The sequence below is a fragment of the Bufo bufo genome, chromosome 3, assembly GCF_905171765.1.
Source record: "Bufo bufo chromosome 3, aBufBuf1.1, whole genome shotgun sequence".
NCBI lineage: Eukaryota > Metazoa > Chordata > Amphibia > Anura > Bufonidae > Bufo > Bufo bufo.
In genome coordinates, this window is record NC_053391.1 from 31,964,461 (window position 1) to 31,980,716 (window position 16,256).

The following is a 16,256-nucleotide window of genomic DNA, read 5'->3' on the forward strand; positions in this document are numbered from 1 at the left end:
CTGTACAGCAATGTCACTTGGGAAAGGATAGGTGGGTCCATTAAAGGGGATGTCCATCTAAATTAATCTCACGTGTCATGCAGACTTGGGCAGCAGTTTGTGACCTCACTGATTCCTGACATGAAAGGGAACCTGAGGAACCATATAGTAGTACATTCTTTGGGTTATCACTGCATTTATGATATATCACCCATGTTAAAAGTTATTGCCCCCTTAGAAATATACTTTGAAATACATCTGTCTTGAAAGAGTTAGATTAGTGTCAGAAGAGCCTGATGATTTTGATGGGATCGGATGGCCATCGAATGGACATGGGGGCCTCCTGACTCTCGCCTGACGGCAGATGTCCAGGTAGAGGAGGCTCAGGCAGTTGGGTTCAACATGTCTGGCGTGTGCTTCTGTATCTGTTCGACTACTCGGTTCATTACGTCGTTATGTCTGCTATATAGTCCTATAGAGTTCTGTGTCAGTTTGGTGGATGTCTCTATGACTTGCCCTGTTTGTGCAATCATGTCTTGCCTTTCATGTCATGTCTTGCTTTGGTCCGTTTGGAGTCTGTCTGTGCCCTAGTCATAGTCATAGCTTGTAGCTGGGGTTTGTTCTGTTTGTCCTTGTCTGAAATCCGACCTTGTGTTCTAGCCATTGCTTGTGCTCTGCTAGTCTATAGGGAGCGTTCCGTCTGTCTGTGTATGCCAGCTTCACACATTGCTATGTGTGAACAATGTTTAATTTTCTGAAGTCCGTCTTGCCAAGTTCCCTGAACAGGGTCCAAGTTCCTGAAGTCCATGTGTCTTATGCATGGTCTCCTGATCTGTCTCTGTTTCTGACCCCATTAGGTCAGCTGCCAAGTACACCAAGGTAGCCGTCTGGTCGCTAACCCACAGCGAAGTCCACATCCCTGGATTTCGCAGGTGTTAAAGGGTAAATACCAGGGACGCGCCAGAAATACGCCCATAGGGTTTGGCCCAACGTCAAAGCTATTACTTGGCACAACCATTGTCCGTGTGCCTATCTGTAACACGACGTCACCACCAGGACTCACCTGATCAAAGAGCTCAAACAGCTTGGCACTGGGCTGGTGAATGGTGCAGATTATATTGCGACCGCCTTGAGCCAAAGATTTCATTAAGGAGACAACCTGAAAACAGGAGGAGCTGTCCAGACCACTAGAAGAGGGAAAAACGACAATCCATGGGATGCTAAATCATATAGAATAGGCAATATACAAAGACGACTTGTGACATACCGCATGACATAATACAGACTGGGCTCCAGGAAGATTAGATTGGCTGCTGTAACTGTTAGACATAGGTCACAGGAAAGAAATATTTGGGCACTAACGGCGCATTTTAAGCCACTATATGACGGCATTGTTTGGGCACAGTACGGTACTGTTATCTGGCCACTGTATTGCAATACTGCTTGGGTATTGCACATATTGGGCACTTTATGGTACTATTATTTGTCAATTTTATGTTGCTATTAATTAAGTACTATATAGATGTATTATATAGGCACTGCTATTTGAGCACTATATGGTACTATTTTAACAAAGCTAGTTTGGGCACAAAATGGCACTTTTATTTCATCACTGTATGGCAGTATTGTTTGGGCACAGTACGGTACTGTTATCTGGCCTCTGTATTACAATACTTCTTGGATATTGTATGTATTGGGTACTGTATGGTACTATTATTTGTCAATTTTACGGCGCTATTATTTAAGTACTATATAGATGTATTATATAGGCACTGCTATTTATACAAAGCCCAGCACCTTTATTAACTTCCCTTTCCTTTTCTATGTCATGTATCATCCTCGCAAGCACAGAGAAGAGGGTGGCCCGTACAATGTCTTTTCCTGGGGTCTCTGTGGACCTTTATCCATCCCCCAAATGTAGAACACGCTACAGAGCAAAGCCTCACAGTCAGCAATAAACTCCCGCCCGTCATACCCGCCGCGGCGCGCGCCGCCTCCTCTGACCCATTTCCATGATTACTGATTTCATTAAAAGTTGACGGATTAAAAGATTACAAGTTTTCTCTGTTCTCAAGCAAACACGGCCGAGACTCCTCGACTGAGGGCAAAAGGAAAACCTGCTACATTGTAACGAAAGAAGCCAAAAACCTTCTCTAAGGCAGTGTTTCCCAACCAGTGTGCCTCCAGCTGTTGCAAAACTACAACTCCCAGCATGCCCGCACAGCCAAAGGCTGTCCAGGCATTCTGGGAGTTGTAGTTTTGCAACAGCTGGAGGCACACTGGTTGGGAAACACTGCTCTAAGGATCCTTCCTAGACATTAACAAACGTATCCGATGCAATTTGCACATCGTTGTGTGCTCCTCCTACGGCTGCCTCCAACTGACATGTCCAAGTGGACCGGTGCCGATGACGTAGGCGCTGTGCCCATCAAAGAATGGAAGGCAGCATGTTTCAGGCTCTTCTACAGCACTTCATCTTGATAGAGGACTAGAATAGAGGCAGCATCTATAGTCAAATTTTAAGTTTGGACTGGAGAGTCGCCCACCTATTGTATTCTATGGGCAAAAAAATTGCCAATTTAGTGCAACTAGGCAGATAATACCAGGGATGGACTTAGGAGTGTCAACCAGGTCACATCACTTAAGATTTCACCACAGGAAAGGACGGCACCTGCAGCTGAATGGTAAACTGCAGCAGCATCTCCCTCCTCTCCCTCTTCCCTTTTCTGTTTTACACTAGACGGGTATTTCTGGTTGCTGAACATTTACAAAGAGGTGTAAGTAAGTTTATTTTGCCAATTTATGAAAAGGACACTTCAATCAGAAAAGGGTATTTTTGAAACTTTTTTTTTTTTTAGCTGTTTCTCTTTTTCATTTGAAAATTACATACAATATATTATCTGTAGCCGTCAGCATAAATGATAAGAACTCCTGTATAGACAGTTAATCCATTGTCAGTTTACTGCTGCTGTGAGGGGAAGATGTGATTTGCAGATTAATCCTCATGATTATAGTCGTTGTAGAATTGGGATAACAGTATGACACCTTGCTCTATTGTTCTCTTGATAGGCCTAGATAAAGATGTCCACAGAAGAGCATTACATTGATCAGTGTACCCAATTGTAACGTTCCTGCTGCGAATGCTCCTTCCCGAAAATCTGCCCGCGTAACTGTGCCGCCAATCAGCCGTTTCGCTCGTCCATTGTTTCTGGGTGGCAGATCGCGCTGCCTAAACAGTGATCTGCCGCCCACAATGATTCTGTATGAGGACGAGGGATTGCAGTAGGGACTGCTCGTCCTCGTACTGTGGAGGAGATCTATGCATGTAAATGCGCGGTCTCCTCCACTGAACGAGCAGCCGACTGTCGAGACGGAACGCTTCCTTTCCGACAATCGGCTGCCAGTGTAAACCCGCCTTCATGCACTAAGTCTGCAAAGGTGGGCTCTCTGGCCGCAGTGGTGGTCTGGCTGAGAGAGTTAAGTGAGACTGCAGTGCTAAAAAGGATATAAAAAATGACAGACATCCTGTAGCACATGACAATCTAGAACCAGCCCTGTACCTCACATGGGTCCAGAGATCCCCCCATTCATGGCTGACCCCCTCACTGCTGCGTCCACTCTCAGGGGGCTTCTTGCCCTTTTTCAGGAGCTGTGCCCTTTCTGCTGTAGCTCCATCCCTATAAATGTCAGAGCTTCTAACAGCAGATACAGCTGGTGACAGCTAAAGGACGGAACTGAGCACGTGCAACCACCTAAGTAGGTGGAGGAGCCTATTACTATACAGATTAAGCACCAGGGGGCGACATTATAATATCTTAGAACAGCAGCAGAAAGTAGATTACAACAGTAACTAGTTTTTTGTGCTAAATTATAATAAAATAATATCCAATGGCGGCACAGCCCCTGTAAAGAACAAACGAAGAGGGAATTAAAGAGCCAGGACAGGAAGTAGAATATCCAGAAAAACATCCATCCGTTTTTGTTTTTTTTATAAAACAGATTACATCTAATATTCACATATAGGTTAATATGTGAGAATTTTTTTTTGGATGGACGTGTCCCTTTAATGCATTGTCTCAAGTCATCCATGTTGGTTTCCATTATGTCAGTCCCTACCTGGTGGGTTCATCAAAGAACATCACTGGAGGATTGTTCACCAGTTCTAGAGCGATCGCCAAGCGTTTTCTCTGACCGCCGGAGAGGCACCCGGTCCTGGTGTCTGCACACGGCAACAAGCCCAGAGCTGTCAGGATCTCCTTCACCTGAAATGAAGGTATACAGTGATCACATGGTTACACCAAAGCACAGTCTATAGTGTACATACATTATAGTCACCTGCAGCCACCACTAGGGGGAGCTCAGTGCATACATTACAATCAATGCATGCAGCTCCCCCTAGTGGTGGTGGCAGGAAGACAGAATTGTATCATTTAACATTTAGGAGAGAAATACATTTTTTTAAATATTAATCATCAGAGAACGTTATACCTAAAACCCCTTCACAGTAGTTATGCCCAGATATGTGCCCTCTTCACAGTAGTTATGCCAAAATATGTGCCCCTTCACTGTATTTATGCCCAGATGTGCCCCCTTTACAATAGTTATGCCCAGATATGTTCCCCCTTCACAGTAGTTATGCCCAGATGTGCCCTCTTCACAGTAGTTATGCCCAGATATGTGCCCCTTCATCACAGTTATGACTAGGTTTGTGCTTCTTCACAGTAGTTATGCCCAGATATGTGCCCCCTTCACAGTAGTTGCGCCCAGATATGTGCCCCCTCACAGTAGTTATGCCCAGATATGTGCCCCCTCACAGTAGTTATGCCTAGATATGTGCCCCCTTCACAGTAGTTATGCCCAGATGTGCCCTCTTCACAGTAGTTATGCCCAGATATGTGCCCCTTCATCATAGTTATGCCTAGGTTTGTGCTTCTTCCCCGTAGTTATGCCCAGATATGTGCCCCCTTCACAGCAGTTATGCCCAGATATGTGCCCCCTTCACAGTAGTTATGCCCAGATATGTGCCCCCTTCACAGTAGTTATGCCCAGATATGTGCCCCCTCACAGTAGTTATGCCTAGATATGTGCCCACTTCACAGTAGTTATGCCCAGATATGTGCCCCCTCATCATAGTTATGCCCAGATATGTGCCCCCTTCACAGTAGTTGTGCCCAGATATGTAACCCCTCACAGTAGTTATGCCCAGATATGTGCACCCTCACAGTAGTTATGCCTAGATATGTGCCCCCTCACAGTAGTTATGCCCAAATATGTGCCCCCTCACAGTAGTTGTGCCCAGATATGTGCCCCCTCACAGTAGTTATGCCCAGATATGTGCCCCCTCACAGTAGTTATGCCTAGATATGTGCCCCCTCACAGTAGTTATGCCCAGATATATGCCCCCTCACAGTAGTTATGCCTAGATATGTGCCCCCTTAACAGTAGTTATGCCCAGATGTGCCCTCTTCACAGTAGTTATACCCAGATATGTGCCTCTTCATCATAGTTATGCCTAGGTTTGTGCTTCTTCACCGTAGATATGCCCAGATATGTGCCCCCTTCACAGTAGTTATGCCCAGATATGTGCACCCTCACAGTAGTTATGCATAGATATGTGCCCCCTTCACAGTAGTTATGCCCAGATATGTGCCCCCTTCACAGTAGTTATGCCAAGATATGTGCCCCCTTCACAGTAGTTATGCCCAGATATGTGTCCCCTCATCATAGTTATGCCCAGATATGTGCCCCCTCACAGTAGTTGTGCCCAGATATGTGCCCCCTAACAGTAGTTATGCCCAGATATGTGCACCCTCACAGTAGTTATGCCTAGATATGTGCCCCCTCACAGTAGTTATGCCCAGATATGTGCACCCTCACAGTAGTTATGCATAGATATGTGCCCCCTCACAGTAGTTATGCCCAGATATGTGCCCCCTTCACAGGAAGGGGACACATATCCGATGATCATAACAGCTCACCCCGTGCTCTGGAGCAGGCAGGATACTGTCACACATCGCGCTGCTGTGTAGGAGGAGCAGAGGCTGATTCCCGGCCTGCACCGCTCCTCCTCCACAGCCCAGCAGAGGGGTGTCTGACCGCATAGTGTATGCTGGGGAGCGCCAGCAGCTGAATGGTGAAGTGGGGAGCAGATGGCTCTCTGCTTCACCATTACAGGCAACTGTCTCTGCATCCTATGGACATTACTGTTAGTGTAAGAAGTAACACACACAGTTCTATGTATAGAGGTTTAGATGTTCAAGTAGAAGATCAGGATGATCAGTTCTATAGGCCCCAGCAGTTATAATAGTACTGTAATACCGCTATTATGTTTATGAAGCAAGAAGATCAGGATGATCAGTTCTATAGGCCCCAGCAGTTATAATAGTACTGTAATACCGCCATTATGTTTATGAAGCAAGAAGATCAGGATGATCAGTTCTATAGGCCCCAGGAATTATTGAAGTACTGCAATACCGCCATTATGTTATGAAGCAAGAAGACCAGGATGATCAGTTCTATAGGTTCCAGCAGTTATTATAGTACTGTAATACCGCCATTATGTTTATGAAGCAGGAAGACCAGGATGATCAGTTCTATAGGCCCCAGCAGTTATTTGTTACATAATTCTCCCAATCCATATATGAACCAGGAAGACATCGATGACAGGTTCTACAGATCCCAGTAGTAGGAGTATCAGGATGATTAATTCTATAGTTCCCAGTAGTTGCACTACTATAAGTCCCCCAATACATATATGAACCAGGAGGGTAAGGATGATGGGTTCTATAGGGTCCCAGTAGCTACTTCACTATAGCTCCACCACTACATTTATGAACCAGAAGGATCAGGATGATCAGCTCTAAAGGTACAGTACTGGTCATTCTTTCAGTATTGCAACTCTGCCATTATGTCTGTGAACCGCAAATCTTATTTTGCTTCTAGTCTAATGAGCAGCGCATACAGTTACATGTTTAAAGGTTTAGACGTTCCGGTTGCCTAGCAACCATTTAACTTCCTGTCTGGGTGACCACTGTTTCTACATGTAGTGAAATGGTGACAGGAAGTTCTATCCGCCATAGCACAGACTGCTTCATGGGCGCACGGAGCTGGTTGTAGGTGGATTGTGCTCATAAAGCCGAAAAAAATTCTAATGATTGTGATAAGAAACCTAAATAAAAGGCGCAGGAAGGAGACACGTTATGTGCTAGGTGTGAACAGGGCCGAGAAGACGTGCAGAAAGTGTAAATCATCTGCTGTATAACTCACCATCTCCCTCCGTCCCTCATCTTTCTCTTGTAGCTTCAGATGAGCAGAGACCTGCAAGACAAGACGCCGGAGTAAGAGGGGTGTCAGGGGGGATTCACACACGCCAGACTCCGCCATATGTGACTAAAGAGGCCCTCCACCTCCCCTGACTGGTCCCCATGTGATGATAGTCCTGGAGCATCTATTCTTACTCCTCAGTAATGGACCATTCCTCTGCTATTCCTGCTGGAATTTAAGAATGGACTTCTAGCTGTTTGCAGTGAAGGTCCAGCTGGGTGTTACCAGTTGAGGGCGTGTCCCTGCACAGTCTGACACTATCCAATCAGTTCTGCCAGTGCGCTGGGACACCCCCCAAACTGGTAACACCCATCTGGAACTTCACTGCAAACTGCTAGAAATTCATTCCTGGCTTCTAGTGTGAATAATGGAGGAATGGCACAACATAGAGTCATAGTAACAATAGATGCTCCAGAATTGCTATCACATGGGGAATGCACTCAGGAGAGGTGACAGCTCCTCTGCAAGATTTTACAGTACGGCCGCATGGGGATGATTTTCCGCAGCGGAATTTCTGCCGCGGATTTTGCCGCAGTTCCGCGTCATTGCATAAACTGACTTAACGTCCGAACCAAAGGTCTATTTTTGTCTATTTTTGTAAAATCTCATCCCCTTTGCCGGTTCTGTCTGCGAGGTGCCCTGCTGACTGTAACTTACCATCATGGCCTCCTGAACCGTCAGATGTGGCAGCAACATGTCGTCCTGCATGATGTAACAGGACACTTTGCGGAAGGTCCGCAGGTCGCGGGGCTGTCCGTTAATCAGGATCTCTCCCTTCATGCCGGTCTCTCTGGAAAACAACAGATGAATCCATATCATTAATGCCGGCTCTGCTCTTACACATAGGACTGCAGTTCAGCCCCATTCACTTGAATGTGTAATACCGGGCACGTCCTGTGCGCACAAGTGGCGCTCTTCCTAGAACACACATTATTATAGCGCATCTGTCAGCAGTTTTGTACCTATGACAATGGCTAACCTGTTACATGTGCGCTTGGCAGCTGAAGGAATCTGTGTTGGTCCCATGTTCATATGTGCCCGCATTGCTGAGAAAAAATAAGTTTAAATATATGCAAATGAGCCTTTAGGAGCAATGGGGGCGTTACCATTACACCTAGAGGCTCTGCGCTCTCTGCAACTGCTGCACCCTCTCTACTTTGATTGACAGTGAAAACGTCATTGCGAGTCCTGACCCTGTCAATCAAGGTGCAGAGGACTCGGCAGTTGCAGAGAGAGCTCCGCCTCTAGGTGTAATGGTAACGCCCCCGTTGCTCCTAGAGGCTCATTTACATATATTACAACATCATTTTTCTCAGCAATGCGGGCACATATAGGACTAACACAGATGTCTTCAGCTGCCAAGTGAACATGTAACAGGTCAGCCGTGTCATAGATACAAAACTGCTGACAGATGCCCTTTAAAGGGGTTTTCCAGGACCCAGTAAGTCCCAACTTATTTGCACATAACACGCCTGTAGGAGAAAATCTGTAAAATACTTACCGTTCTGATGTTGCACGGAACAGCCTCTTGAGAACCCGGTCACGCGATGCTCCACCTTCTGCCGGTGTCATGTCCTTTACCAGGTTTCCGGCTTGTGCCATGGACGGTACGTAACATCTGCTGTGGTCAGGACCAGAACTTTTCCTCTACCTAGATCATGCACAGATTAAGTGGATCCAAGAGTTTCGAATGCATTAGGAAGAGGAATAGTTCTGGTCCCGTCCACAGCGGGAGTGATGTCCCATCCATAGCCCAAGCCGGAAACCTGGTAAAGGTCATGATCGTGGCAGAAGCTGGATTTTCAGTAGAGGAGCCTCGTGTGACCAGGAAACAAACTTTCTCCTACAGGCATGTTCTGTGTAATTAAGTTGGGTTTGCGGGTCCAGGAAGCAGAGATTTGGGGAGCTGATTGGTGGGGGTAATCACTTTACATAACTGCGCTACTTGTTCACAGGCCATAAGTAACAATCATTTTTCGCATTAGATTCATTAAAAGGTCTCTCCACTTCAGATTATTCTATTTTGGTTGAAGGATCTGCTGCCAGTAAGCAGGTCCTGGGGTGCACCATTGCTGGAACCTCCAGTGATCAGCTGGAAACCTGACCGTAAGTGTCCAGTTTCCCTGCAGCACCACCACAGGTGAAATGAGGAATTACACAGTTCAAATGGCTGTCTGTGTAATGTAGGGCAGGATAGGTCCTCCAAAGTGAGAGATGGGGGTTGTAGCTGCCCTAATAGATGAAGGTCCTCTAAAGGGGTTGTCCCAGGATAGGTGATAAGTGTCTGATCGTTGAGGGCCCGACAGCTGGGACCCCCACTGATGATAAATACCATGTCCCTTGTTTGAATGGAGTGGCGATCGACCTGCTGCTCCATTCGTCTCTATGGGACTGATGAGGATAGCCAAGTATAGAGTCCAGCTATCTCCGGAGCTATCTCCCAACATAGAGTTTGAATGGAGGGACAAAGGGGGTCATGGGTCATCCTGGAGAAATCCCTTTAATGTCTCCACACCTGTATCTTCTGGCTGCCTATATATGAGTATCCGATGAGATCGGGTTCTATGACTGACCTGTATCCTGCTAGGATGTTCATCAGGGTCGACTTCCCAGCCCCCGAGGGGCCCATTATCGCCACAAGTTCTCCGCAACCGAATTTCCCGGAGATTCCTTTCAGCAGAGTTTTATAACCTGAAAGAAAAATCATCAAAAACCCAAAATAATATCAGTCCTGTGGGTGATATGTGGCTACAGAGTAAGCAGAAGCGGAAATACAAGACCGCTATACGCAGACCGAATCCAAGCTCTAATCCATAGGGGAACCTGGAAGCAAGGTGTCAAGTTCCCTGCAGCACCCCCACAGGGGAGGAGAAGTATTACATGGTGTCCACTGAGACTATTGAGCTGTCCGTGTAATGCCTGGAAGCGCTGGGTCCTTCAGAGACAGATGTAGGTTCTGAATGAGGGACCCCTTTAAATTTCCTATCTATTATCTATCTATCTCCTATCTATCTATTATCTATCTATTATCTATCTATTATCTATCTATCTATTATCTATCTATTATCTATTATCTATCTATTATCTATTATCTATCTATCTATCTATTATCTATCTATTATCTATCTATCTATCTATCTATTATCTATCTATCTATCTATTATCTATCTATTATCTATCTATTATCTATCTATTATCTATCTATCTATTATCTATCTATCTATCTATTATCTATCTATTATCTATCTATTATCTATCTATTATCTATCTATCTCATATCTATCTATTATCTATTATCTATCTATCTATTATCTATCTATCTATCTATCTATCTCTATGTCTATTTCACATGTTTTATTTTTTACGGATTGTCTTCTGCTGAACCTGATGGGCTCTGTTGTGGTGGAGCTTTGTTTCTTTGTGTCAGCACACAAGCCTACTCTCAGTATGGCCGCTCCTCCGTCCTCCTCACATTCATTAACTATGAGGCCCAGATATGAACCCGGAATACTGGGGATGGTCCCCGTCTGAGCGCTTACACTATGTCCATTGTCCACATCCCATAAAAAGACAATTTATGTGCATCCCAATAAAACAGAAGGGCGGGATTTCTGCAGCGGTCCGCCATTGTACAGTCATTATCCACCCAACCTAATGACACAATAATGATATAATTTCTCGTCCTTTCGGGGGCGATAAATAGTTTCTATTCATCTCCTGTGGGAATCGGAGACAAAACATCAGTGTGAAGACGTTCTCGAGGGACAATGAGCCAGACTGGAGAGCTGGTGACGAGAGGCGCCGATCCAGCCATTTCCTCCATGGACGGCTATGCATTCGGCCAGCATGTAATACTGCATTTCTCCTGTAGTGGCCACTGCAGGGAAAATGGGCAGCTAATGGCTGGTAAAATCCGGAGTCATCACAGATCCTCAAAAATTGTCCTGACCTGGAGAGGCAAACATGGGAGGTTTTAGGAATTTTTTACTCCTGAAAAGCCGTTTTGCGGTCTGAAAACCGCAGATCCGCAAAATACAGATACCGGCCGTGTGCCTCCCACGCTTTCCTTGGTCCCTATTATAGAAATGCAGATCAGACGCGATCCCAAAATACGGTCGTATGCATGAGGCCTTAGAAAAATGTAGGGAGGATTCTGGAAAAGTGAAAACTCTGCAGACATAAGTCGTGGATGGGAGAAGGCGTCATGGTGGTCTGGGTGGGATGGAAAAGACAGAAAAAGTGAGCGACTTCAAACGGGGAATGTGCGTCAGGTGTCAGTCAGGGCATAGAAATCTGTCCTGGCCATACAGGGAGTGCAGAATTATTAGGCAAGTTGTATTTTTGAGGATTAATTTTATTATTGAACAACAACCATGTTCTCAATGAACCCAAAAAACTCATTGATATCAAAGCTGAATATTTTTGGAAGTAGTTTTTAGTTTGTTTTTAGTTTTAGCTATTTTAGGGGGATATCTGTGTGTGCAGGTGACTATTACTGTGCATAATTATTAGGCAACTTAGCAAAAAACAAATATATACCCATTTCAATTATTTATTTTTACCAGTGAAACCAATTTAACATCTCAACATTCACAAATATACATTTCTGACATTCAAAAACAAAACAAAAACAAATCAGTGACCAATATAGCCACCTTTCTTTGCAAGGACACTCAAAAGCCTGCCATCCATGGATTCTGTCAGTGTTTTGATCTGTTCACCATCAACATTACGTGCAGCAGCAACCACAGCCTCCCAGACACTGTTCAGAGAGGTGTACTGTTTTCCCTCCTTGTAAATCTCACATTTGATGATGGACCACAGGTTCTCAATGGGGTTCAGATCAGGTGAACAAGGAGGCCATGTCATTAGATTTTCTTCTTTTATACCCTTTCTTGCCAGCCACGCTGTGGAGTACTTGGACGCGTGTGATGGAGCATTGTCCTGCATGAAAATCATGTTTTTCTTGAAGGATGCAGACTTCTTCCTGTACCACTGCTTGAAGAAGGTGTCTTCCAGAAACTGGCAGTAGGACTGGGAGTTGAGCTTGACTCCATCCTCAACCCGAAAAGGCCCCACAAGCTCATCTTTGATGATACCAGCCCAAACCAGTACTCCACCTCCACCTTGCTGGCGTCTGAGTCGGACTGGAGCTCTCTGCCCTTTACCAATCCAGCCACGGGCCCATCCATCTGGCCCATCAAGACTCACTCTCATTTCATCAGTCCATAAAACCTTAGAAAAATCAGTCTTGAGATATTTCTTGGCCCAGTCTTGACGTTTCAGCTTGTGTGTCTTGTTCAGTGGTGGTCGTCTTTCAGCCTTTCTTACCTTGGCCATGTCTCTGAGTATTGCACACCTTGTGCTTTTGGGCACTCCAGTGATGTTGCAGCTCTGAAATATGGCCAAACTGGTGGCAAGTGGCATCTTGGCAGCTGCACGCTTGACTTTTCTCAGTTCATGGGCAGTTATTTTGCGCCTTGGTTTTTCCACACGCTTCTTGCGACCCTGTTGACTATTTTGAATGAAACGCTTGATTGTTCGATAATCACGCTTCAGAAGCTTTGCAATTTTAAGAGTGCTGCATCCCTCTGCAAGATATCTCACTATTTTTGACTTTTCTGAACCTGTCAAGTCCTTCTTTTGACCCATTTTGCCAAAGGAAAGGAAGTTGCCTAATAATTATGGACACCTGATATAGGGTGTTGATGTCATTAGACCACACCCCTTCTCATTACAGAGATGCACATCACCTAATATGCTTAATTGGTAGTAGGCTTTCGAGCCTATACAGCTTGGAGTAAGACAACATGCATAAAGAGGATGATGTGGTCAAAATACTCATTTGCCTAATAATTCTGCACGCAGTGTATGATGGACACATACGGTATTTGCTGAAACTGAAGCATTCCTTTAACCCCCTTCACTACATGTACGGAAGATGTTGGGTCTTTAAACATGGCGCTAACTCAAGAGATGAGTGGGCGACATAGCAGGAGCCATTCAATTTCTGTGGTGTCCTTCTGAAGGCTCCTAGGCCTGCCAACGTGAAGCTCCTACTAAAGAGGTTCTCCAGGAATGATGGATTTTTACCATAGACTGCAATAAAACACTAGTGCAGTCTATGGTAATATCACAATGTGCCACAGGCAGAGCTTAAAGGGGTTCTCCAGGAATAATGAGATCTTCTCAAGTGCCAGGAGCCTGCAGATCTGACCAAAAGATCCATACTTACCTGCTCCCCGCTGCTCCAGTCCTCTGCGCTGTCTCTGGTGTCTCCATATTCTGGTCCTCAGAGTGTTGACATCTGATGCAGCCTGGTCACATGCTCCACTGCAACCAATGACTGGCTTCAGAGATGAGGTGGACACAACAGAGATACCGGAGGCAGCATGGAGGACTGGAGCGTCGGAGAGCAGGTAAGTATGGATCTTCTGGTCAGACCGGCAGGCTGCTGGCATTTGAGAAAATCCCATTATTCCTGGAGAACCCCTTTAAGCTCTGCCTGTGGCGCATTGCGATATTGCCATAGACTGCAATAGTGTTTTGTTGCAGTCTATGGTAAAACAGATCCAATGATAGCATGTTCAAGATCAAAGTTGTCAAAAATGTCTTAAAAATATATATGGAAAAAAAAATGCCCAAACTATTAAAATATAAAAGTATTTTTCCAGTATAGGTAACGGCATGAAAGAAAATAAAATGGGTGAATTGCTGTTTTTTCCTCGTTTTACCTCCCAAAAAATTGAATAAAATGTGATCAAAGAGTCAAACACGCTCCAAAATAGTACCAATAGAAAATACAGCTCGCCCTGCAATAAATGAGCCCCACACAGCTCAGGAGAAGGAAATATAAGAGGTTATGGGGACAAATTTTGGCAATGCAAAGAAGATTTTTTCTACAATTATTTTTATTTTTTTTAACTGAATTAAAACATAAGAAAAAAAACATATACATTTGGCATCAGTGTAATGGTACTGACCCGCAGAGTGAAGGTAAGTGTCATTTTTAAATGAAAATCCACAAAACAATGCGTTTTTGAGCTGGACCGGCACCTCGCTGATATTGTTGGCAATATGCTATCAATGTTCCAGATGGGAATACACCTTTAAAGGGAACCTGTCACCGGGATTTTGTGTATAGAGCCGAGGACATGGGCTTCTAGATGGCCGCTAGCACATCCGCAATACCCAGTCCCCATAGCTCTGTGTGCTTTTATTGTGTATAAAAAACGATTTGATACATATGCAAATGAACCTGAGATGAGTCCTGTACGTGAGATGAGTCGGGGACAGGACTCATCTCAGGTTAATTTGCATATGTATCAAATCGTTTTTTATACACAATAAAAGCACACAGAGCTATGGGGACTGGGTATTGCGGATGTGCTAGCGGCCATCTAGCAACCAGTGTCCTCAGCTCTATACACAAAATCCCAGTGACAGGTTCCCTTTAAGAACAAACTAAGGATAAGAATAAAGAATTTACCCCACAGTAAAACGGATCTAAACTTGTGAGATGCAGAGCAGCGCCAAATGTAAGGCGGCAGTCAGCGCCCGTCTCTGGATGATTCCATCACGGGATCGATGGTTCCACACAGAACGAGGCTCTCGCTGCAGCCTCCTGACACTATCGATCAGAAAGGAGAATGTAGGTCAGTGATCAGGGCACGTCCATTACACATGGGGTCATAACAGCCGCCCGCAGACTCTGGGGGGTCATATCAGGACAATTCAGGCAGTGTTCACACCCGTGAATAAGGGTCCGTCAGGAGCCCCCGCTGCAGAGTCTGTCAAATTGATGAAGACCTCAGAGCATGACAGACTCATTAATGATAATAGATAGATAATAGATAGATAGATAGATAATAGATAGATAGATAGATAATAGATAGATAATAGATAGATAGATAGATAGATAATAGATAGATAGATAGATAGATAGATAGATAGATAGATAATAGATAGATAGATAATAGATAGATAGATAATAGATAGATAATAGATAGATAATAGATAGATAATAGATAGATAGATAATAGATAGATAGATAGATAGATAGATAATAGATAGATAATAGATAGATAATAGATAGATAGGAGATAGATAATAGATAGATAATAGATAGATAATAGATAGATAATAGATAGATAGGAGATAGATAATAGATAGATAATAGATAGATAGATAATAGATAATAGATGGATAGATAAATAGATGATAGATAGATAGATAGATAGATAGATAGATAGATAATAGATAGATAGATAGATAATAGAGATAGATAGATAGATAGATAATAGATAGATAGATAGATAATAGATAGATAGATAGATAATAGAGATAGATAGATAGATAGATAATAGATAGATAGATAGATAATAGATAGATAGATAGATAGATAGATAGATAGATAATAGATAGATAATAGATAGATATGAGATAGATAATAGATAGATAATAGATAGATAGATAGATAGATAATAGATAGATAATAGATAGATAATAGATAGATAATAGATAGATAGATAGATAGATAGATAGATAGATAGATAATAGATAGATAGATAATAGATAGATAATAGATAGATAATAGATAGATAATAGATAGATAGATAATAGATAGATAGATAGATAGATAATAGATAGATAATAGATAGATAGGAGATAGATAATAGATAGATAATAGATAGATAGATAGATAGATAGATAGATAGATAGATAATAGATGGATAGATAATAGATAGATAGATAAATAGATGATAGATAGATAATAGAGATAGATAGATAGATAGATAATAGATAGATAGATAGATAGATAGATAATAGATAGATAGATAATAGATAGATAGATAGATAATAGAGATAGATAGATAGATAGATAGATAGATAGATAGATAATAGATAGATATGAGATAGATAGATAATAGAGATAGATAGATAGATAGATAATA

The 16,256-nt window shown here is 43.5% G+C and overlaps 1 protein-coding gene across 2 annotated transcripts in view; it reads right to left on the reverse strand.

Moving 5' to 3' along the window:
* The window catches only part of ABCG1 (ATP binding cassette subfamily G member 1), a 60,817-nt gene that overhangs the window by 19,230 nt on the left and 25,331 nt on the right, over positions 1 to 16,256 (reverse strand). For both annotated transcript variants that reach the window (XM_040421754.1, XM_040421755.1), the window contains exons 3-7: positions 9,876 to 9,993; positions 7,960 to 8,092; positions 7,246 to 7,296; positions 4,096 to 4,241; positions 1,043 to 1,166 (exon numbers count right to left, since the gene is read on the reverse strand). In XM_040421754.1, the coding sequence (XP_040277688.1) occupies positions 1,043 to 1,166; positions 4,096 to 4,241; positions 7,246 to 7,296; positions 7,960 to 8,092; positions 9,876 to 9,993 (572 nt within the window). The remainder of the gene's footprint in view (positions 1 to 1,042; positions 1,167 to 4,095; positions 4,242 to 7,245; positions 7,297 to 7,959; positions 8,093 to 9,875; positions 9,994 to 16,256) is intronic.